This window comes from Salvia hispanica, chromosome 4 (genome assembly GCF_029641045.1).
Source record: "Salvia hispanica isolate PSC_SH4W2 chromosome 4, Shi_PSC_v1, whole genome shotgun sequence".
In the NCBI taxonomy this organism is placed as follows: Eukaryota; Viridiplantae; Streptophyta; class Magnoliopsida; order Lamiales; family Lamiaceae; genus Salvia; species Salvia hispanica.
The window spans coordinates 20,156,354-20,179,751 of NC_142695.1; the positions used below are offsets into that span (position 1 = coordinate 20,156,354).

Sequence of the window (23,398 nt, forward strand, 5' to 3'; positions counted from 1 at the left end):
AAAATACTGCATATACTATATAAGTTCAACTTTTATGTGATTTGGAAAATTAAACATTAATATACTTTCAATGCTCATAATATATAATCTCACTTTAACTTGATACATTTATAAGACATGTGAAAAAAATGAATTAAAAATTTAGTGAACTTCAAATCTTTTTGTATTACGTGTTAAAAAGAAAAGAGAAGAAAAGAAAAATTGAAGTATTAGTTCTACATCCAAACATATTCACAAGGGTAAATTTGATTGCCTACTTTTACTAATTGCTAATATTACTCTTCTTCTGGAATAACGTGCCTACGCATCAGACCCAGATGCTGACCATCTCCCGAAATAACATGCCCATGTCTCCTAACTACATTCTCTCTCTCTCCATAATTATGGAGCCTACGCCCAATCAAGTATCGATCATCTCGTATCGAGTTGTGAAGATTGGTGAACCAAACGTGGAAGCGCTTCGCACAGAAACACATCACACTGAAGATCAGACATCCCAGCCACGCATATCGGTACACAGCCGAGTTCACAACCAGCGGGTACCCCAATATAGGAAACACCCCTCTCGACAGAACGTATGGAACACACAATGCAGTTAGCAGTTTCATAATGATCGGAAACACAATCTCCTGGAGAACCCGAAAGGCTTGCAGCCTTGAGAAACCATCTTCCCTCACCCTTTCAAATTTTAGACGCCAGCTCTCGTCCACCAGAGGCATCATGTGATCTAGCATAACCTATTCCAGATATTAATAGAAAGTTGAGGTATCTCTCTGATTGCACAAGCAATAAATACCTATAGAAATATAAATGCTCACCATTCTAGTCCAAATCTTCAAAAATATCAATCCGAGAGCCCAATCTTGATACAAAAGGAAAACCGGACTCTCATCCACTGGAACCCGCATTGGCACAATCACCAGGAGTTCAAACAGCAGCCCAATTAACACAGGAATCACGAATATCTGCAATAGTGCATATATTAGCGGCAATGGAGTTTAAATTTAAGTATTATTCTTGCACAATGACAAAATTCTTACCCATATTGACAACAGCACAGAACTCTTGAAAATAATGCCGAACCATTTCCATATCTGGTTAAGCAATACTTTAGTTCTCTTTGTTCTAACGAGGTCAGCACAGTATCTAGCTCCAGCCAAACCGGTCCAAATGACATAGCTTCCAATGACAAAAGCATATATATCTGTACAAGAAATCCAAGTGTAAAATTCTAAGTTTCAATTCATTCTGGAGTAAACATAATTTAGTCACCATTAGATTTCATTACAATTTTCTTACCATTGCACCTGATGCCATGAGTCAATGGGAGAAGTGGGAGGGAATCGAAGAGCGTTCTCCCGAGGGATATTGGTACAATTATCAACGTAGAGTTGAATATAAGCAGAGTCATCCAAGCAACCACCAACAATAGCACAATTCGAAGTATAAAAGCCCACCTGCTGAAGGAATAACTAGATAATATAAGGTGATGATACAGTTACACCACAAATACATACCAAAATTCAGCTACCAAGAAGCTATGTCCAGAAGGAATAGCTTCAGACACAGAAAATAATGACTGTTTTCAACCTTAAGACAACATGGCTGCGCAATGAAAAACTCCAAAACTGCCTAGTGTGATTCAATCTAGGTGGCTACGCCACATATTCAATGATGCACACAAAACGAAAAGAGTCACAATAGAGCTATTCAAGACAGAACTATATGTGCACGGTGCACCACTCAAGACAAGGCAAAAATTCTTTCACTCAGTATGTGCCTCCTGAATATTGGGAACTACTGGGTTTATCCTTTGGTGGCTGATATATAACCTGACAACTATTAAACTTACTCTGTGTCAGTTAGCTCATCATCAAGCTCCTCAGCCGAATTGGCATTTGCAGCCAAATATCGGGGCCTGTTCACATCTTCAAGGGCTACCACTCGTTCCTGACCAACTCCCTGTCCGTGTACTCTCTCATGTCTGCCCATATCAGCATTCCCATTTTCATGCCCACCATTATCCTCCGGCTTTGGGAGTAGAAAATCTGTTAAGCCAAGAGCCCAGCCAACAGCAGTGAACCAATACCGGAGAAGGGATTTGAGAGTATGACGTAGTTTGAAATGCTCGATAGCAAAAGGAATGCATATTTGAAATAGGAGCATGTCAGCTGGAATTTCAGTAAACGGATCGGATAAACTGCAAAAGAAAGTGCGCGTCTGTAAATTAGAGCAGATACAGTACATTAACATGAAGACCCAAAAAGACTGCAGAAGATTGCAGAGAAATGTCAAAAGCAATCTTACGAGATATCCAGAGGGAAAATGGAAGGAACAGTCTTCATTGCAAGTTTCACAGGCAAAAACACCAACATGACTATCAAACTCCCATATACAGCAACAGACAACAAAACTCTACGAGCATGCTTGTGTACAGGATCGTCAATGAGATCGCGGAATGGATTGTAATTAGGATCAGCAGGGTCTCGTAGAAAGTAAAGAACCCCATTGCGCAGGACCTACACCATATGGACATTTAGACGTTACAAAAAAAGAGCTAGTGCTGAAAAATTATAATTATAAGTCGAGCACGATTCATACCCCTCGAAGAAGGCTGACAAAGATACTTATTTGCAGCATGTAAACAATTCCCACAACCCAATGAACCAAGGAGCTTGCTAATGGTGAGACTGAGAAGAAATCAACTCTCTGAGAAATTGACTTCCCAAACATCCTTATAGTACAAACATCCAACCACCAACCACACATCAGAGGGAAAACGCCAAGTTCAATTACCAGGAGAAACGCAACTTTAATCATAGTCATTAAATGTCTCATTGCAGCCACAAACTGCCTGAAGAGGGATGGAATAGTTTCAGCAATGGAAGCAATACCGTAGAACCTCCCCATTGTCAAAGGTTCTCCCCTTGAGTACCGGATTAAGGTAACAATCCCAAGGTAGAAGATGACAACAGAAAATACAAATATGTAGCCAACAGCAAGTGTAGTAACATCAGAGAGACGTGATGCCCCAACTGACTGTACTTTCAAGATTTCTGTTGCCACCGTAGAGCTTATGTTGTTTGAGATAGTTTGTCCCGTTGCATTTGATTTTAGTACATCTGCAACCTGGCCAAGCATCCTATGGTCTTGATGATCAGACGTCAGATTTACAACAGCAGTCAGAGCAGTTTTCAGAGTGATATTGGCCAAAGAAAGTGCTGATTCAGTAAGTGGAACAACTGTGGACAAAACTGGATTGGTAGCAGATGACAAAATCCAAGATAGGTAATATATTATAACCCGTCCCAATGAGAATGGTACAAAGATTACAACTCCAAGGAATATCATATTACTTGCTAGAACCTGCAAGAGACAATGGTGCAAACATTAATTATCTCAATGGTGGTGCATATAAAAAACAAAAAACTTCCAAAGTATCTGGTGCTCATGCATAAAATCCACACAGGATAAAAGGTTAATTTTTTCAATCGTGCTGCATAGAGAAAACATGAAGACTTTCTTGATATCCCATTCAAAGTATTCAGGCAGGAAAAGTTTGATTTTATCAACCATGCTGCATATAAGAAAACAAAAGGTAATTTCACAATATCTCATGAATAAATAACAGCACCAAATAAGAAATATTGGAGATGAATTGATGACAAGGGGACTACTAACTAAACTACTGAAACCAAACACGAAAATAAATTTGATTCCCAAAAAAGCAAACACAGTTAGTAAATTTGAATATTTATCCGCATGGGAACATATCCATCCAAATACACATTAGTTTCTTGTTACAGTTGATTGCATAGTGCATTATATTTTAGGGAAAAAAAAGGCAGCAGATGATTTAGCATGTGAAAAAATTTAATGAGCCAATCATAGCTAACTAAGGGAACCAAAAGCATTGACACAATTAGTAAGAAAATAACAATATGTAGAATGAAAATCATGCGCCACAAAGAGCATTCCAGTCAGAGACCTTTAGGGCCCATTTAAGACCTCAAAACTCAAATGATCAAATGAAAATAAGAGTCATAAGACTCACAGTGAAAGCATTTTCAACCAGATGAAACACAGGCCCCTGCATGCCAACCAGTTCATCAAAAGGTACGTCTTCTGCCCCATCAGCATCATCCAAACCATCAAACATCTGTTCAACCTGGGCCTCAAGCCGAGCTGCCTGCATCTCTAACCTAGCTGCAACATTTTCTGCATTTCGTCGAATCAACTGACCAGCACCAGCAATTACTTGGGCTCCACCAGCATCTTCACCATTCCCATCAACAGGAATGTTTCTATTTGCTTGAGCTGGAATCCTTCTTGCAGCACGAGCTCCATTTCTATCTCCTTCATCTTCTCGGTCTGCATCTTGCCCACCAAGCTCTCGTATATGTCTAAAGTAATCTCTCAAGGAAGTTGCTCCAAGAAAAATGAAAACAATGCTAGCAGACAGCAAAAATCCATGCAAGCAGTCAGTTAGAATGACTGTTGTAGATAAGTGGCTCAAGAATAATCTCTGGGCTTCTCCAATGCTTCTAACAAATGCCAGCCTCCAAATCCAAAATGTGATGAATGGGATGATGAGAAGCCAAACAGAAAGTACGAAACTGAGCCGTAAAAAGAATTGCAGAACATGGCAGGCTTTCATAGCTATTCCAACAATGAATTCCTGAAACGGAAGTCTCGTGGGGGCATTTTCAGCATAAACTGGTGAAAATGAAAATGGATGTTTGCAGACCTGCCATGCAGAAAAGGTCAGCTAAGGTCTGGCAAAGTTTAAGGAAATATCTTGACTATAACAATTTGATATTCATGAAACAAAAGAGTCCAAAACAACAATCTCCATATAAAATACTTTGAGCGCAAGAGGCCATTAAGATTCAAGCATTTTGGACAAACTCTTCAAAAACTTTAAGAAGATTAGATGAGATTTCATTTCGTATAAGCGCTTAGCCTAGGCATCAACCAAACTTCTAAAACCTTCTAGCACTTCCAAAGAAACAACTGACAATCACACAAAAACAAACAGCGGTAGAAACATGATTCACAGGGATAGAGCGAAAGTGAATAACTAAAAGATAGTATTAATTCAGGTAAGGCTTCAAACTAGTATTTGCATTCGCATGAACCAATCATAAGAAACTCCGCTTAAGTCAGCTCATTTTATTTCCAACAACAAATCAATGAATCAATCAATCGATTGGAAATCACAAGAACAAAATCACTCGTCCAAAAAGAAAATAAAAGCTCGCTAGAAATCAAATGCATCAATCGCGGCACTCATAGCTCAAACCTCGCATTGGCGAGCGTTGCTGTGATTCAACCACTGAAGAAGGCAATCCTGGTGAACGAACTTGATACTGCCACTGCAGGCGCAGGGGTATCGCAGCGGATTATCCACGTCGCCAGGATTCCTGCAGATCCGGCAAACATCCCCCTCCTCATCATCATCTAACAAATCAAGCCTGCTCTTAGCATTATCCCCGACGGCGCTGCTACTGTTCTCTCCCGGCGAGGAACCGATCGAAGAAGCTGAGGACTCAGCTTCCGCCGCCGTCTCCGGCCCGATCTCCATGGAGTCGGTGGAGGAACCAGAGGATTGATCGTGTTTCTCTCTGTAAGGGCTGGTGAGATTTGTGGATTATATTGGGAGTGGTGGGATTTGTGGATTAAGTAGCGTTTATGAAAATTGAAGACGGAATTTTTATTGATCGCTGTGGACGACGCGAAATGCTACTGATTTTTATTTAAATAGTACTACTACTTATTGTTGAGGGGCGAGATGACGGGTATGCCCATGTGTCCACCTCTTCCATCACTGCAGGTGTCAAGGGTAAATGTGGAAATTTTCTGGTTTAAGGCGGCGTGTACACTCCCCGGCTTCTAACCCAGTTTATTACTCCTAAAACGTTTAAGGTTTATAGTTTTAAATCCAATTCATACAGATTCGAAAGTTGGATGATGAAATAATTTATTTTTTAATTGGGACGGAGTAGAATGATTGGGTGGTAATAATTGCTTCCGCTCTTGTTCTAAATGATTTCATTTTGAGCCTTTATTTTAGAAAAATGATAATAATAAATAATTAAAATAAAAAAAATAAAATGAGAAAGAATACTATATAGAAAATTAAAAATGAAATATCTCTACCGCATAAGAACGGAGAGAATACTATTAATTTATTAAAATAACTTAGATTTTATAAAACTAACTTAGATTTTATAATTTTAATTATCATTAATGGTATCTTTATAATTTTAATTATCATTAATGGTATCTATCATAAATATAGTACTCCCTCCGTTCCATAGCAATGGATGCGTTTCTTTTCGGCACGAAAATTAAGAAAAACTGTGTTAGATGAGTTAAGTAAAGGGAGAATAAAGTGGAAAATGAAAAAAGGTAGAGAAATGAAGAGAGAAAAAAGTAAGAAAGAGTAAACTAGGTGTGGAAAAATGTGTTGACTTTTACTAGAAAGGAAAATGACTTTATTACTATGAAACGTACTAAAATTGCAAAATGACTTTATTCCTATGGGACGGAGGAAGTAACACGTATAGCGTTGCTAGAGGTATCCGCAAACTATGCATTTCATTTCAAATAACATTGGATGGATGAACTCTTCTAATTTCTCATTTGTCGTCCAACCCATTTACTTTTTAGTTAAAGAACGAATATATAAATTTGGATGATAAATTATCGATGATCAGTGAAGCTTATTTTGCGTGGTCGTCAATTACAATTTACAATGTCACAATTTAATTTAGATTATTTAATTATTTGCTGGACTTAAACATTTGTGCCGGACGTTATTGGTTAGCTCCAGGTCCACAACAATAAAGCCGAAATACAATTATTAAAATTAAAGAAAACCTACCCACTACTGTGATACTCTAAACTATTTTCTTGTTTAGAGCATCTCCAATGCAAATAGGTCAGCCATAGGTCAGCCACTCACTCTCCCTGCCATGTCAGCAGCACTAAAAATCCACCTGCCACATCAGATTTAGGCCAGCCATAGGCCAGCCACAATAAAAATAATTCAAAATATACTACATTTACGGAATTAAAATTACGATTAAATTACGGAATTATATTACGACACATATACTAGAAAATTCATTAATTGCATTAAAAAAAGGTACATAGATAAAAAAAAATTACATAATACAGAAAAAAAACTAACGGCGTGCAGCCCTCCATGCCCACAACTCTTCAATTATATCCTTTTGGAGTTGAATATGAGCTTCCACTTGGCGCATGTCGGCAAATTCCTTGAGGTGGCCGGCTTCATCGAGAGGTACCACACGTCGTACGCTAGGGGTGGCCGGTCCGTGGCTTGCACCGGCTTCATCGTCATTGGCCCAACTAATCGGGTGTACGCCTTCGTCTTCGACTATCATGTTGTGCAGGATAATGCAGACGTACATTATTTGGGAAACGCATCTGACATCCCACAAATGCGTTGAACCCTTAATTGCCGCCCATCGAGACTGGAACACACCAAATGCGCGCTCCAGTTCCTTGCGCGCCGACTCCTGTCGTTCCGCAAAGTAGGCCTTCCTTTCATCACTTGCGTGTCTGATCGTGTTCACAAAGACAGGCCACCTAGGGTATATCCCATCCGCCAAGTAGTAGCCCATATCATGCCGGTTGTCGTTGGCCACAAATGAGACGGCTGGACCGACGCCCTGGCACTTCTCGTTGAAGAGGGGAGACGAGTTCAGGACGTTGAGGTCGTTGTCCCGGCTACCCCAAAATACGCATGCCAATCCACAGCCGGTAATCAGCTACGGCCTCGAGGATCATCGTGGGATTCTTTGACTTGTAGCCGGTCGTGTAGGCCCCCTTCCAGGCAGTCGGACAGTTCTTCCACTCCCAATGCATACAATCTATGCTGCCTAACATCCCGGGGAACTCATGCTTCTCCCATGCATCTGCATCAAATTTTGACAATCTTGGGGAGTAGGGTTTCGAAGGTACTCCTCACCGAAAATGTTTATCACGCCCTCACAGAAATACTTTAGACATTCCAGGGATGTCGACTCACCGATGTGGAGGTACTCATCCCACATGTCTGCCGCGCCTCCGTAGGCCAACTGCCTGATTGCCGCCGTGCACTTTTGAATAGGGGTGTGGCCGGGTCTGCCAACCGCATCGTGCCTGAAGCGGAAACACAGATATCGACGCTCCAAAGCGTCAAAGATACGCATAAACAACTCCCTGCGCATTCTAAAACGCCGCTGGAACATGTTTGCGGGAAACCGCGGGTTCTCTGAAAAGTAGTCGTCATACAGCCGCTGATGTGCAGCTACGTGATCCCGATCAATCACTGCTCGGCGGTGGACAACCCGTGGAGGGCAAGGTATCGCCTGCTGTTCCACCCTACACATGTACCGCTCCATCTCGCGGTTCATGTAGGCCTCCATAGCCTCGTTCATCCTCCGTTCGTACTCCTCAGCATCCCCACCACTACCACCACTGCTACCACCCGCGTTACTCATCGTTCGATGATGCTCTTGTACAGAAAGTTAGAGAGAGAGAAAACTCGTTAAAACAAGCGGTGCAAATGAAAATGAAACTAAAATCGCGTTTATATAGGTTTTAAAAAAAATTTAAAAAAAAATTAAAAATCATCGCTGGCCGATCGGGCCGCCATACGCGATCGGCTAGCCCTGGCCGGTTTTTTCGCCGAAATGGAGCTAGCCTGCTCCAATGGTTCGGCTAGCTGATCGGCTAGCCACGTGAATCGGCTAGCCGGTTGGCTAGCCGGCATTGGAGATGCTCTTATAATTTTACTACAGATACAAATGAGTGATGCTAAAGGATCATAATGTGGCCAGCTATAAAAATAAAATATTACTCCCTCCGTCCCCCATTAAGAGTCACACTTTTCCATTAGGGTCTGTCCCCAATTAAGAGTCACACTTCATTTTTCCATAAATAGTAAGTAGGTCCCACATTCCACTAACTCAATTCACTCACATTTTATTATAAAATCAATATAAAAAAATAGGTCTCACATTCCACTAATTTTTTCAGTCAACTTTTCTTTACATTTCTTAAAACCCGTGTCCGGTCAAAGAGTGACTCCTAATAGGGGACGGAGGGAGTAATAAAAATATGTATATTTAATGCTAATTTACTTGAAGTTAGGTCATCTTAAAAGTATCATTTTTCTAAGACTGTTTTAACCTTGCGCATAAATAGGGATAGAGTACAATTAATAATAAATAATCTTGGAAATATTGCATTGTGTATATGTACGTTTCTTTTGTGTCATACTATTTCTTTGTTTCTCTCTTTTCTTTGTACTTTTATTTATGTTTTAATATATTATTATTTAATTTTTATATATAACTACTTTTAAATTAGAATATAAATATATTTATGATATTAAAATTCTATAATTGGTATTTAGATTCACTTACAAATGAAATAATTTAAACTATATTATATTTAACATTAATATTTAAATAACTTATATATAAAATAAATGTAACATTATACTATAAAATTATTTTATATAAAATTAATTCAAATGGTTTGAGGAAAGATTGTTCCAGTATTAAAAGCGTAATATTGTATATTGAAAATATATTATTATTAAATAATATAGTACTCCCTCCATCTGTGAAAGGAGTCTCGTTTTTTCATTTTAATCCGTCCGAGAATATGAGTACTTATGAAATTGATGGATGGAGATTAATTGACATCTTTAAAATAAATTTGTGCAGTTAAATTCGTATTTTAAGTGTAATAAGGGGAGATTTAATAAGAAAATATATAATTAATTCTTATTAAAATAGAAATAGTACTCCCTCCGTCCCATAAAAGTTGAGTCGTATTCCTTTTTAGTCCGTCCCAACAAAGTTGAGTCATTTCCTTTTTTAACAAAAGACAAAACATCTAATCACTATTACTTTATTCCATCATTTACTTTACTCTCTCTTATCTTTCCTACTTTTTTCATCTCTCCTATTTATTTAATATAAATTCTTAATCTCCGTGCCCAAAAGTTTGTCTCAACTTTTATGGGACGGAGTATAAGTAATTTGAGATGAGCCAAAAAAAAATGAAATGCTACATACCTTGTGTAAGAATCTTATATGAACATGTTCATCGTTAAATGCACATTTAGTATTATTTATTTTATTTTATATATTTTATTTTATTTTATTACGTTAAAAATATTATTCATATTTTCAATTCTACAAAATTCATAAAAATTAAAACCTCATTTGTTTTTGTGTTTTTGTTTTTTTATTCATTGATGGTTTAATGCTTAATTTTTTAACTTACATTAATGATACAACATTAAAAATTATACGAATTATGATTGTTATATAAGTATATAATGAGTGTCATTAGTTAATATTGTTAAGTAGTTTTATTAAATATATGACTCACCGTATTAAAAATTGTTCGTTAAATTCTACTATGATATATTAAGACAAATATTTAACAATATAATTGTTCAATCAAAATTAATTTAATACGGATATCGAATATAAGTGGAAATCAATCGATTAATATGTGTTAACGTATTTTATAATGTATAGTCCAGATTAATAATTTAATTATGTTAAAATATGAAATAGAAATATAATGTACTATATATACCAATATATCACATTATAAGAATAAAAAAGAGCGTATTATCTTAATGAAATAATATTATTACTATTATTTACTTATATTTCTCTTTGACTGATTTTAATAAATAGAATACTTTTTTTAAAAGTTTATTTTACTTGAGTATATGTAGTGATGAAATATTCACTTTATTTAATTGAGATAGGCTAGATAAACTAAAATTTAGAAGAAATGAGAAAAGGAATAAAAGGTGGGAAATTTGCATATACTTGAAGGATATGTGAGAATATCAGTGGAGAAGCCATTCTTTTTTATTCTCTGGCGAAGAAATAAGGATGAATAAATGTATTAAAGACTTGTAGTTATTCAATAGTGATTAGATAAGTAAATGCATACTATAAAAGGACAATTAAGTAAAAACACTAAGGCACTCAAAACTGAATTTAATATATTTAATATTTTAAAATTTTAATTACTATTATACCCTTGTGTGGCTGCTATAATGTGGCCACCTATAATGTGGCCACACAGCATTTCCCATACAAATATTCGCTTTGCATATTTACTTATTAATACTTCGACTTACCTCATTTTTTTTCAGACTTTCGAAAATTTAACTTAATCTAAAACTATGATGGGGTTACAAATACCTTTCTTAATTCATCGGGAACAGGATTTCAATAGTCGAGAAATTAAAGCTAACATATGATTAGAGCATCTCCTATGCTATTAGACCAGCCATAGGCCAGCCACTCTCTCTCCCTGCCACGTCAGCAGCACTAAAAATCCACCTGTCACATCAGATTTAGGTCAGCCATAGGCCAGCCGCAAAAAAAATAATTCAAAATATACTACATTTACGGAATTAAAATTACGATTAAATTACGGAATTAAATTTAAGAGACATATACGGGAAAATTCATTAATTGCATTTAAAAAGGTACATAGATAAAAAAAAATTACATTTAAAAAGGTACATAATAAAGAAAAAAAACTAACGGCGTGCAGCCCTCCGTGCCCACAACTGTTCAATTATATCCTTTTGGAGTTGAATATGAGCTTCCACTTGGCGCATGTCGGCAAATTCCTTGAGGCGGCCGGCTTCATCGAGAGGTACCCCACGTCGTACGCTAGGGGTGGCCGTTCCGTGGCTTGCACCGGCTTCATCGTCATTGGCCCAACTAATCGGGTGTACGCCTTCGTCTTCGACGATCATGTTGTGCAGGATAATGCAGACGTACATTATTTGGGAAACGCATCTGACATCCCACAAACGCTTTGGACCCTTAATTGCTGCCCATCGACACTGGAGCACACCAAATGCGCGCTCCACGTCCTTGCGCGCCGACTCCTGTCGTTCCGCACAGTAGGCCTTCCTTTCATCACTTGCGTGTCTGATCGTGTTCACAAAGACAGGCCACCTAGGGTATATCCCATCCGCAAAGTAGTAGCCCATATCATGCCGGTTGTCGTTGGCCACAAATGAGACGGCTGGACTGACGCCCTGGCACTTCTCGTTGAAGAGGGGAGACGAGTTCAGGACGTTGAGGTCGTTGTCCCGGCTACCCCAAAATACACATGCCAGATTCACAGCCGGTAATCAGCTACGGCCTCGAGGATCATCGTGGGATTCTTTGACTTGTAGCCGGTCGTGTAGGCCCCCTTCCAGGCAGTCGGACAGTTCTTCCACTCCCAATGCATACAATCTATGCTGCCTAACATCCCGGGAAACCAATGCTTCTCCCCGTGCATCTGCATCAAATTCTGACAATTTTGGGGAGTAGGGTTTCGAAGGTACTCCTCACCGAAAATGTTTATCACGCCCTCACAGAAATACTTCAGACATTACAGGGCTGTCGACTCGCCGATGTGGAGTACTCATCCCACATGTCTGCCGCGCCTCCGTAGGCCAATTGCCTGATTGCCGCCGTGCACTTTTGAATAGGGGTGTGGCCGGGTCTGCCAACCGCATCGTGCCTGAAGCGGAAACACAGATATCGACGCTCCAAAGCGTCAAAGATACGCATAAACAACTCCCTGCGCATTCTAAAACGCCGCTGGAACATGTTTGCGGGAAACCGCGGGTTCTCCGAAAGTAGTCGTCGTACAGCCGCTGATGTGCAGCGGCGTGATCCCGATCAATCACTGCCCGGCGGTGGATAACCCGTGGAGGGCGAGGTATCGCCTGCTGTTCCACCCTACGCATGTACCGCTCCATCTCGCGGTTCATGTAGGCATTCATAACCTCATTCATCCTCCGTTCGTACTCCTCAGCATCCCCACCACTACCACCACTGCTACCACCCGCGTTACTCATCGCTCGATGATGCTATTGTACAGAAAGTTAGAGAGAGAGAAAACTCGTTAAAACAAGCGGTGCAAATGAAAATGAAACTAAAATCGCGTTTATATAGGTTTTAAAAAAAAAAATTAAAAATCGTCGCTGGCCGATCGGGCCGCCACAATGGCGGCCAGCGCATCGTCCAGCCACACGCAATCGGCTAGCCTTGGCCGGTTTTTTCGCCGAAATTCGGCTAGCCTGCTCCAATGGTTCGGCTAGCTGATCGGCCAGCCACATCAATCGGCTAGCCGGTCGCTAGCCTAAGAGCATCTCCAATGGTACTCCGGCCAGAAATCGGTCAGAAATCGGCCAGCAGTTTCTCCCCCTGCCACGTCAGCAGCACTAAAAATCCACCTGCCACATCAGATTTAGGTCAGCCATAGGCCAGCCGCAATAAAAATAATTCAAAAAATACTACATTTACGGAATTAAAATCACAATACGGAATTAAATTTACGACATATATACGGGAAAAATTCATTAATTTTATTTAAATAAAAAAAAAGTACATTAACTAAAAACCAAAAAAATTACATAATAAAAAAAAATCCGTGCTTCCACACACGAGCCAACGCCTCACTCTACTCCTCACTAATTTATTAAAAAAATACATTAAAAAATGTTAGTATGACATGTTTCTGTTTTAGTTCTTAATTTTGTATTGGGCCTAGTTGTTGTTGTCCATCGTTAGATGTTGTTCTTGTACAGAAATTTAGAGAGAGAGAAAATCGCGTTTATATAGGTTTTTAAAAAAAAAAATCGAAAATCGGCGCTGGCCGATCGGCACGCCACAATGGCGGCCAGCGCATCGGCTAGCGTCGGTCGATCGGCCAGCGGACGCCGAAATTTTGGCCGATTTTGCGCTGGCCGACTCCAATGGTTCGGCTAGCTGATCGGCCAGCGTGACGAATCGGCTAGCCGGTCGCTAGCCGACCATTGGAGATGCTCTTATGGTTGTCTTCCAGACTTCAATAAACATGTGTATTCATAAATCATATGAAATGAGAGAGCAGAATGACCGTATAAGTAAAATACTCCATTTGTTTGTCCAAATATTTCTAAATCTATGCTTTAAAATTATGATCTTTGGTCGATAAATATCTTTAGATACATATTCTCTATGAATATGGTCACGAATATTCACACCATAACTAGTGATTGGTTTTAGATACATCCAAAATAATTTTTATACTGAACTAAACTGAAATTAGAATAAAAACAAACTGAATTTTATTGTTCCCTCCGTCCCGCTTAAAATGACACGTTTTCCTTTTTTGTTTGTCCCAACTAAGATGACACATTTCCTTTTTTGGTAACTTTATCTCTCCAATTAATACACTCAACCACTTTTTCTCACTCCTATTAAAATATTCATCTTTCTTTATCTCTCTACTTTAATACTTACACCCACCTTCTCTCTCTCCAATTAAACACTTTAACCAATAACTTCTAAAACTCCGTGCCGGCTAAGCAATGTGTCATCTTAGCCGGGACGGAGGGAGTAGTTCGGAGCATATATTTGGTGTTTGGAATGGGGTATATTGCTGACTCATAGTGTTGACACTCTCCCAACTCTCTGAGTCTCTTACTCCTTTTGTTTTTTTTAACCAAAAAGGCGTTAAATACATGCACGTACGTATATACTACAACTTGAGGCTCATTTTAAAATAGCAACAATGTTTTACATTTGGTGCATTTTATTATGAAACTTTCTTATATAACTTATTTTAGTCTACAAAATGTCAATGTAAAACCATCTTGTATAAATTTCACGTGCTATATCAATTAAAAGGGATAATCACCTTTATATCACGAAATTTAGTCAAATTCTGATCTGTCCCATAAACTTTGAAATTGAAATATTAAATATACAAAGTTTCAATTTTTCTCAATTATCACGTACATGCAAAAATCGATATTTTTTAGTGATGTTAAAACAATAATATTCAAACAAAATAAGAAGAGAACTGAGAAAATAAAGGAATGTGAAAAAAAAATACTTATTTTAATGAAGCATGACATTTTGAATATGGTTAAAAGAATAATTTGTTCTTGAACGAGATAATTGAAAAAAATTTGAAATTTTATAATTTAATATTCTAATTTTAAAATTCATAGGATAGACCAAGCTTCATAATTTAAATAACTATTAACCCTAATTAAAAATCACCACTAGAGATGAATATAAATTATACATCTGCTTTCGAATCCGAATAATTTAAATAACTATTAACCCTAATTAAAAATCACCACTAGAGATGAATATAAATTATACATCTGCTTTCGAATCCGAATAAGCTTTATTCTTTATTTTACCTCCACAAATTATTAGATATAGAATAAAATGCTAAATCACCGAATAAAACAAAGTGGCGCAAAAACAAATTGAGTAAGATAAACTAGATTAAAAGGGGTTATTTCACGGACCAGTTGATTCAACCTAGGACAAAGATAGAACTCCCAAGTCCCAACTGCTTTATAGTAATTAAATACAAAAAAATGAATGCCGACGAAATCAATAGTTGAATAACTCAATTCTACTACTATCTTATGCATATTCTATTAAATAGGAGTATCTCATATTTTATTTTGAGATTTTTATTAATATATGTCTCATTTCATTTTTATTATTTTTAACAAATTGATCCTTATATACCACTAATCTATTTCATTTGTATTTTAATATAAAATTAATACTACTCTGTACTATAACTGTTTAATTTAAATTTTATTATTTTCTCCATTTATTTTTCTTTAAAGTTCATGTGAAATCTAAATTGAATATTTAATAAAGAATAAATGGAAGAATATTTCCAAATTTAAATCTCTTTCTCTTATTTAGTTTAGTGATGCTAAAAATTATTCTTATATCTATAAAAATATATATATAAATGGAAAATTTGAAAATATTTAATTATTCATAAGCACTAAATAGAATATCAACTTACTTTTTGCCTCTAAATAGTTTTGGTAGAACAATAGAAACTAAAGACGGCGATACTTAAACTTTAGGCACGAAAGAACCATAGTAGTAATTTAGTGTTTTTTTCTTGATTGCACATATATTATATTACTACAAGGTAATACTATCATTGTATGTTAGGCTAGAATTTATACAATATGCATTTAATAGACAGTAGCATTTTCCCAATTATTTTCCTCCAAAATAAATAGACACATTGAAAATAACCAAACATAGATTCAAAGAGTTGTGGTAGCATAATAAATCGCAAATAATAATTACCATCAAAGTTAAAGGAAACTGTAATTACGATGGATCCTGTTGAAATCTCAAATGAAACAAACCTCTCTCAACACGTTGCATCAGGCATGTCTTTGTTGAATTTGTTAGGTTGTAACGCTTCTATATTCCATCAATGCAAATAATCTTACACAAAATCAGTACTATATTTAATGATTGTACTAAAAAATTACATAAAATTAATAAATTTTCGCCTCTTATAAGATTCGTCAATTCGAATTCATTCTGATATTGCACTCATCCACTATGGAGATGTATATCCAGCCAACATATATAAATTTATTATTAAAGGATTAAAAATGATTTTCTGTTCCTATTTTAAATACTACAATTAATTTAAAATCTCTCATATATTTTATTTAATTTCTATAATATTTTTTGTAACGGCCAGTCAATTCCTGATAGAGTATGCTTTCCTCACTTTCTTTACCAACCCATTTAGCTCATGATTTTTTTATATTAAAATGTATGGTCTTTGCATTTGCTATACATATTTATCACTATTGTTTCACTCTTGGTTAGACTTATTTTACAGCTCAGGGTTTTGTCGGTGGAGCTCTGTAGCATTTATTTACTAAAATTAAATCCAAGTATTCCCTTTTCTTGTTCCACATTTGATGTTATTGGTGGTTTTATAACTCCAAAAATTCCACCACTTTAAATTCATCTGCAGAATTCAAGCCTGCGGTGCAGCTGCATTTATTACTACTATTTCATGCTTTAATATATTTGCACACAATCAATCATGTATATGCATAATGTGAGTGGTGAGCAAAGTATAAATGCAGAGAAGTGAGATTAGGCATATTTGCAGTTCTAATTCAAGTAAGTATTTGCACCAACACATTATTGCAAGCTATCTAATTCTAGGCTTCGGACATAAATCTCATTTCCAAAAGTTTTGTCTGCATTTTTCTGTCACCTCTATTCACTGCCCATGTGTGATGGTTTTGCCATGTCCAATAATATTTTTCACCATACTGCAAGCATGCACTATCTCTTTCAATTTCTTGATTTTTCTTCTCTGTTATAACTGGAAAATGCAGCTGTCATATTCATATTCCACTTGCTCAGTTGTTAGAGATTTATTCCCTAAGATAACATTTGCTCTTTTTTTCAACAAATTTAACCCACTCAGATGATTTTCTTGTTTCCTGATGCAATGTTGCTAGTATTTTTTTTTCAGAATAGAAGTGAACTTTTCTATATGAAAATATTCAAGACTTTGTGTTTCTTTTAACAGCTTTTGCAGGAAATGGTAGCAATGACAGAATTCAGCATTTAATTTTTCTTTTTTTGGTTTTTTTAGAATTTATGTTCTTGATTAGAGGGAATAATAATGGATCAGAAGACATGGCTATGGAGGAGAAAATCATCTGAGAAGACCATTCTTGCAATTTTAGATGAAGTAAGGCACACTTTTTTTTTTACTTAGACATGCTTCATTACTCATAATTGATTCTACACATGTAATTTACTTAGGCACAAACAGTTTCGATTGAGAAAGAAGTAGATCTCGAGAATTCCTTGAAATTGTTGAATGAGAAGTTGGCTTCTGCTGCTGATGAGTGCTCAGCCAAAGATGAGCTTGTGTTGAGCTACAAAAGAGAGGCTGAGGTTGCTGCAGCAGGTATATATATTCTGCGTTTTTCATTGCTTTCACAGCCTTCGTCTTTGTTGCTTCTGGTGTTGAATGATGTGGTTTTGCACTTGAATCTATCCTACTTCAGACAGGCGTAAGGCGGAGGAAGAAATATGCCGTCTGAGACAAGAGCTCGATGAGGCTCAACAGCAGAGGTCAGCTGCAAATGAGAGATTAGGCCACTTGAACTCGACGTTGAAGAACTGCATGGAGCAGCTCAATCTTGCTCGGCAAGATCAGGAGCAGAGAATGCGTGATGCTGTGATGCAGACATCTGAGGAGTTTGAGAAATCGCACAAGAAACTCGAGGAGAAGCTGTCTGAGACAAGAAAGCGGCTAGCAAGCCTAGATTCTGAGAATTCATGTCTCAACAAGGCTGTAGCTGTGAAAGAGAAAATAATTGAGGATCTCAATAGTATCAAGATTCAGACACAGGCTGAGTTAGAGGCTCTGATGGCGAGATTGGATTCTGTCGAAAAGGAAAATGCTTTTCTGAAATATGAGTATCGGAGTGTTGAGAAGGAACTTGAGCTCAAGAACAAGGAGATAGAATGCAGCCGTCGTTCTGCTGAATCTTCCCTCAAGCAGCATATGGAGAATGTCAAGAAAATCAAGAAGTTGGAAGTGGAATGCCAAAGACTGCGTGGCCTCATACGTAAAGGTCCGACTATGTTGGCACGGGATATGGAGACACAGGGAAGAAAGCAGATCAGTACTCGGAGAAAGGCCACATGTGGGGGTTCACCTCTGCAAGGCCACGGTGATGTATACGGCCTTGACCTTGAAAACACGAGTAAGCAGCTCCGTTTCTTGATTGATCAGGTGCAGGATTTGCAGAAAGAGAACACGGTTTTCAAGGAGTTTTTGGCAAAGAAAGATGAGGAAATCTTCCATCTTAGAAAACTAAAGGATTCTGAGTCTCATGAGAAATCTGAACATAAATTGGTGAAGAATACTGTTGCAGTAGATGAGATCGGTTCGAGGGCTCTTGCATTAGTTTCCGAATGTCAAATGATTGGAGCTTCTGAAATGAGCCTAATGGATGATTTTGTGGAGATGGAGAAACTTGCTATAGTTTCCGTAGAACCCCCATGTGGGGGGTCGTTTGATGTGGAATCGAACAGGCTTGCTCTGGTAGTGCGTGATACCTCTAGCGAAACGGAGCATGATTTAATCAAGGCCAGAGACACATTTTGCAAGAAAATTGATGATGATTGGCTACAGAATGTGACTAACATGATCTTGGAGCAACACAACGCTTCGCAAAGAAGCATTGATGAGCTTCTTGAAGACATCAGGGTGTCTTCGCGCAACATCAGACACCCTGAGGCATCCCAGCAGCTTCCCATCAGTGGATACATCACATGGAAATCGCCACCTTCGTCTCCAAGCCCAGCAGTGTTGAGCATGGACTCCCTTCAACCCGACATGAACAGATCCATCACGAAATTGATAGAGCTTATTGTTGACATGAATTCATCAAAAGTGGACGGGGACTACGAAATTCGTGCTTTCAGATGGAAAAAGAGTGATCTAACTGCAGTCTTGGAAGAATTCATTGACAGTTGCAACAAGCTGCTAAATGGGAAGATCAGTTTTGTGAAATTCACAGTGGATTTGGCATACATTCTTGAATGGGTCATGAACAGTTGTGTCTCGCTTCAAGACCATTCCACCGTGACAGACGAATTCAGAAAGCACCTTGGTGGAGAGGGGCCAGGAACGGCACTGGAGCTCGAGTCCGTGCAGAATCTCATGCTTGAAATGGAGAAGATGCATTCAGCATGCAAAGTAGAGATAAAAGGGTTGAAGAATGAGCTGAGTTTCATCAAATCATCAAGCCAAGTTAGTAGTCCGTTGTTCAGGAGGAAGGGCAACGAGGCACTGCTGCATAAACTAGCGCAGTCACAACAAGGCATTGCAAGCCAGCAAAATGAGATTGAAGCTCTGAAAGGATCAAAGAGGGTGAGCGAGGATCAGCTAGAGAATCTGAAGGTAGTGAATGAAGATCTCGAGACGCAGCTCACTGTCTCAAAAGCCAAACTTCATGAACTTCTCCAGAAATTATCTTGTGCAGAAGTTGAGCTGGATGATAAAAGCCATTGCTGTCAAGAACTAGAAGGAACCTGCCTTGAGCTTCAACTACAACTCGAAAGGTATCTCGTGTTTTCTTGAGTGATCCTAACCTTTTACATAAGATTGTAAATATCTGTGTTTGATTTGTGTATTTGCCATCAGCAGCATTGCAAACAATCCATATGCAGAGAATCATGAAAACCAAGGAGGGCTGCTGCAAACTGTAAGTTTCTTAATTTACTAGCATTTTAAGGTGGTAATGTAGTAGTAGTTACTAATTTTAGCAATGATTAAAACAAATAGTTTGGAATATGGCAGGGGATGGAGATTACTGCAGAAGCATCTGCTAAGTTAGCAGAGTGTGAAGAAGCCATAGTGAAGCTAGGAAAACAGCTAAAGGCCTTAGGTACTTCGGCAAAGGAATTAGACATGAGTGACAGCAGGAAGCAAAATTCGAAGCAACACTCGTCTCTGCGCGAACAGATGATGTTTGAGGACAATGGGCAGGTCAACAACGAGGAGTCCCCTCAGACGAAACAGATCATCAGCACGACAGTGGAGAGTGTGCCGTCTGCATGCAACTACAAGGCCATCTCTTTCCCAGACAGCCAAGTTGCAACACCAGCAACATATCTCAAGTCCGGAGCTCTAGTCATAGTCCCAAGCAAGAGGAAAGGAGGCGGAGGAGTTGGCTTTCTGAGGAAGCTGCTCATTCGGAGGAAGAAAAGTAGCAGCAAGAATACCTCCATTTACTTTGGTAAATGAACTAGAGATGGCAAGGCAAATATTGCAATAAATTTGTGACATCTTGAAATTCCGAGTGGTTTTCTCCAGACTTACGTTTGCTTCTAATGCATGATCTAATGTAGATGTAAAAATACTAATACTGCTACTAATTTCTTTAAGCATTTTACTCGCTTCAGCAAGAATGATCATCACCCCATGATTTATGACAACTAATGTGGATAAAGTCAGCCTGATTAAACCTTTGCTTTTGTGTATCAGTTTCAAAACACGAAATTTTCAAAAATGAAGTTGGATAAATCAAGGCTATGCATTAAGCCTAAGATAATTTATAAGAAAATAACCTGTGGGTTAAGAAAGATCGACATTTCACATTTATATACTACTCGTACTATTAGATTGTTTTACAGCCAAATTCATGACAATTCTATCCAAGAAGTAGATTCGATGCTTCAGATAGAATTAGAAAAACAATAATAATTCGACGTTATCATCTAAGTGAGGCACACAGCACAATTAGCAAGGACAATAAAAGAACTGAAAGAACAATAACTAACAAAACACACATTGGAATGGAACGAAACAACACTCCAAATTAAACCGAAAACGCAGGAACGATTCACTAACATCAAAACTGTGATACAAAAAGAAAACGACGAAGTAATCCAGACACTATCAGCAGCTCAAGTTCAACTTAGTGTGTGGACACATACTAATTCAACGATTAAAAGGAAATGATTACGATTACTAGCAGCATTTCAACGGTAGGATTTCTGAAACCTGGCGCGGGCACCACGACCACCAAACTTCTTCGGCTCGCAGCGCCTGGGATCGGCGACGAGCAGAGTCCTGTCGTATCTACCGAGGATGTCCTTGATCTCCTTCTTCGACTGCTCGTCCACGTACTTCTGGTAGAACGCCACGAGCGCCTTCGCGATGGACTGCCGGATGGCGTAGATCTGCGAGGTGTGACCGCCTCCTTTCACGCGGATGCGCATATCCACTCCGGCGAATCGGTGGCGGCCGAGGAGGAGGATCGGCTCGAACGCCTTGTAACGGAGGATCTCCGGCTCCACCAGCTCGATCGGCTTGCCATTGATTTTGATTAAACCACGGCCGCGCTTGCAGTGTGTGACCGCTACTGCAGTTTTCTTCCTCCCAAAACACTGAACAGATTCGGTTGCGGTCGGTGTAGCCATGACTCTCTCTCTATCTCTCTCCGACTGCTGCTAAAACCCTAACCCTAACGGCGGAGAGAAAGGAGAGAAGTTTCGGAAGGGAAGAAATAAGGTTAATATTTGGGCTGGGCCCTATTTATAGTTGTACTCCCTCCCGTCCTATAATAAATGTCACATTTTCATATTTAATTTATTCCATAAAAGATATAATATTTCTTCTTTTTAAAAAAAATCATTCTCATATCAATTATAAAATTATATTTTCTCTTACCACTTAACATTCAAAATAACATCTTCTAAAATCTCGTACTATTTTTCAAGTATGACATCTACCGGAGAATGTAGTTTTTAGTAGGCTGTCCTTAAACGTGTACACTACTATCATTCACCTTTATTTACAATTTACATTCTTTCAGTTTATTAGACTAAATACTCTATTTCATAATCTATAGTACTCCCTCCATCCACTATTTTGCCACTATTTTTGTATTATGGTTTACATTTATTATCCTCGATAATTTATTTATTTTTTGACAGTTTCGCATTTGAAAATAAATTAACGGAGATGGTCAGAAGTTACAAATCATAGTCCTCTTATAATCATAAATATTTGTAACCTCCATTTTAATCTTATTTATTCTTAAAAAATAGAGGGAACATCTTTTTAGGTTCATGAACTTTGTCAAAGTATCATTTTAGGTCCGTGAACTTTGAAAATACTCTCATTTTAGGTTCGTGAACTTTGAAAATATCATTTGAGGTATTTTGAACTTTTTCCGGACGAAAATACCCTCAAGGCCTTCAAAGGGCAATTTGGACAATTCTTTCGCTACTCATCTTGCGTCAAAGACCAGTCCAACAATTTTTTTAACTACTAGTACTATTTAATTCAGTTACCATCCAAATTGAATTTAAATATAATTAAAATTTGCCGTAAAAAATATGTGTTAGTTTTTCAATTATTAGATGACTAATTATTTAATGATAGTGAATTGGTACTTGATACTTTATTTTATTTTTTCAATCGAAATGCATTTTAATAACTTACTATAGGTGATGTGTGAATTCTACTTAGTTATTTATTTTGAAATTAGATAGCTATTAATTTGGATTGTCATTCGGAGATGAATTTCAAAATGGAGATCAATTAACATCTAAATTGAATTTAAATATAAAACTTTGCTGTTAAAAATTGTTGGATTCTATGTCTCTGACACGAGATGATTGGCGAAAGAATAGTCCAAATTGACCTTTGAAGATTTTAAGGGCATTTTCGTCCAATTTTTTTTTAAATACCTCAAATGATATTAACCCGTAGTTAATGGACCTAAAATGATATTTTTAAAGTTTACGGACCTAAAATGATACTTTGGCAAAGTTCGTTGACTTAAAAAGATGTTCCCTCTAAAAAATATTATTCATTGATTAAGCTTAAAATTTATAAATATCCAAATTCATCCCATAACTTATGAATATTTCAAAATAAAGTCAAAACTCGCCTTTTATATTAGTATAGAAGTATAGATAGTACTCCCTTCATCCAGCAATAG

General features: G+C 37.7%; 3 protein-coding genes across 8 annotated transcripts; 1 reads left to right on the top strand and 2 right to left on the bottom strand.

The window, feature by feature from the left end:
• Positions 1–120: 120 nt before the first annotated feature.
• On the bottom strand, positions 121–5,732 carry LOC125196014 (putative E3 ubiquitin ligase SUD1). 2 transcript variants are annotated; one of them, XM_048094356.2, is made up of 9 exons: positions 5,303–5,732; positions 4,055–4,747; positions 2,602–3,366; positions 2,308–2,519; positions 1,853–2,200; positions 1,300–1,457; positions 1,041–1,204; positions 819–965; positions 121–737 (listed from the first exon to the last, which is right to left on the bottom strand). In XM_048094356.2, the coding sequence occupies exons 1-9, from the start codon at positions 5,582–5,584 to the stop codon at positions 276–278; spliced, it is 3,231 nt and encodes a 1,076-aa protein (XP_047950313.2). In that variant the 5' UTR covers positions 5,585–5,732; the 3' UTR covers positions 121–275. The 2 variants fall into 2 exon arrangements, with proteins under 2 accessions (XP_047950313.2, XP_047950312.2); XM_048094355.2 differs by having other exon boundaries at positions 1,300–1,460; positions 5,303–5,731.
• Positions 5,733–16,816: 11,084 nt separating this feature from the next.
• On the top strand, positions 16,817–20,834 carry LOC125196016 (filament-like plant protein 7). 5 transcript variants are annotated; one of them, XM_089069592.1, is made up of 6 exons: positions 16,817–17,033; positions 17,452–17,616; positions 17,691–17,838; positions 17,939–20,006; positions 20,089–20,149; positions 20,230–20,834. In XM_089069592.1, the coding sequence occupies exons 2-6, from the start codon at positions 17,548–17,550 to the stop codon at positions 20,689–20,691; spliced, it is 2,808 nt and encodes a 935-aa protein (XP_088925718.1). In that variant the 5' UTR covers positions 16,817–17,033; positions 17,452–17,547; the 3' UTR covers positions 20,692–20,834. The 5 variants fall into 5 exon arrangements, with proteins under 5 accessions (XP_088925718.1, XP_088925717.1, XP_047950320.1 ...); XM_089069591.1 differs by having other exon boundaries at positions 17,518–17,616; XM_048094363.2 differs by lacking the exon at positions 16,817–17,033 and having other exon boundaries at positions 17,092–17,616; positions 20,245–20,834.
• Positions 20,835–21,265: 431 nt separating this feature from the next.
• On the bottom strand, positions 21,266–21,958 carry LOC125196020 (small ribosomal subunit protein uS9). Its single transcript, XM_048094367.1, has one exon. The coding sequence runs from the start codon at positions 21,867–21,869 to the stop codon at positions 21,429–21,431; it is 441 nt and encodes a 146-aa protein (XP_047950324.1). The 5' UTR covers positions 21,870–21,958; the 3' UTR covers positions 21,266–21,428.
• Between the last annotated feature and the right edge of the window lie 1,440 nt (positions 21,959–23,398).

Excerpts from the sequence above, each read along its gene's own strand:
- LOC125196014 (XM_048094355.2), bottom strand. The coding sequence starts at position 5,584 with ATGGAGATCGGGCCGGAGACGGCGGCGGAAGCTGAGTCCTCAGCTTCT. Across the intron at positions 1,205-1,299 it reads TCATGGCATCAGGTGCAATG|ATATATATGCTTTTGTCATT; the intron begins GTAAGAAAATTG and ends TTTCTTGTACAG. Across the intron at positions 966-1,040 it reads CTGTGCTGTTGTCAATATGG|ATATTCGTGATTCCTGTGTT; the intron begins GTAAGAATTTTG and ends GCACTATTGCAG.
- LOC125196016 (XM_089069592.1), top strand. The coding sequence starts at position 17,548 with ATGGATCAGAAGACATGGCTATGGAGGAGAAAATCATCTGAGAAGACC. Across the intron at positions 17,617-17,690 it reads TTCTTGCAATTTTAGATGAA|GCACAAACAGTTTCGATTGA; the intron begins GTAAGGCACACT and ends TAATTTACTTAG. Across the intron at positions 17,839-17,938 it reads GGCTGAGGTTGCTGCAGCAG|ACAGGCGTAAGGCGGAGGAA; the intron begins GTATATATATTC and ends ATCCTACTTCAG.
- LOC125196020 (XM_048094367.1), bottom strand. The coding sequence starts at position 21,869 with ATGGCTACACCGACCGCAACCGAATCTGTTCAGTGTTTTGGGAGGAAG.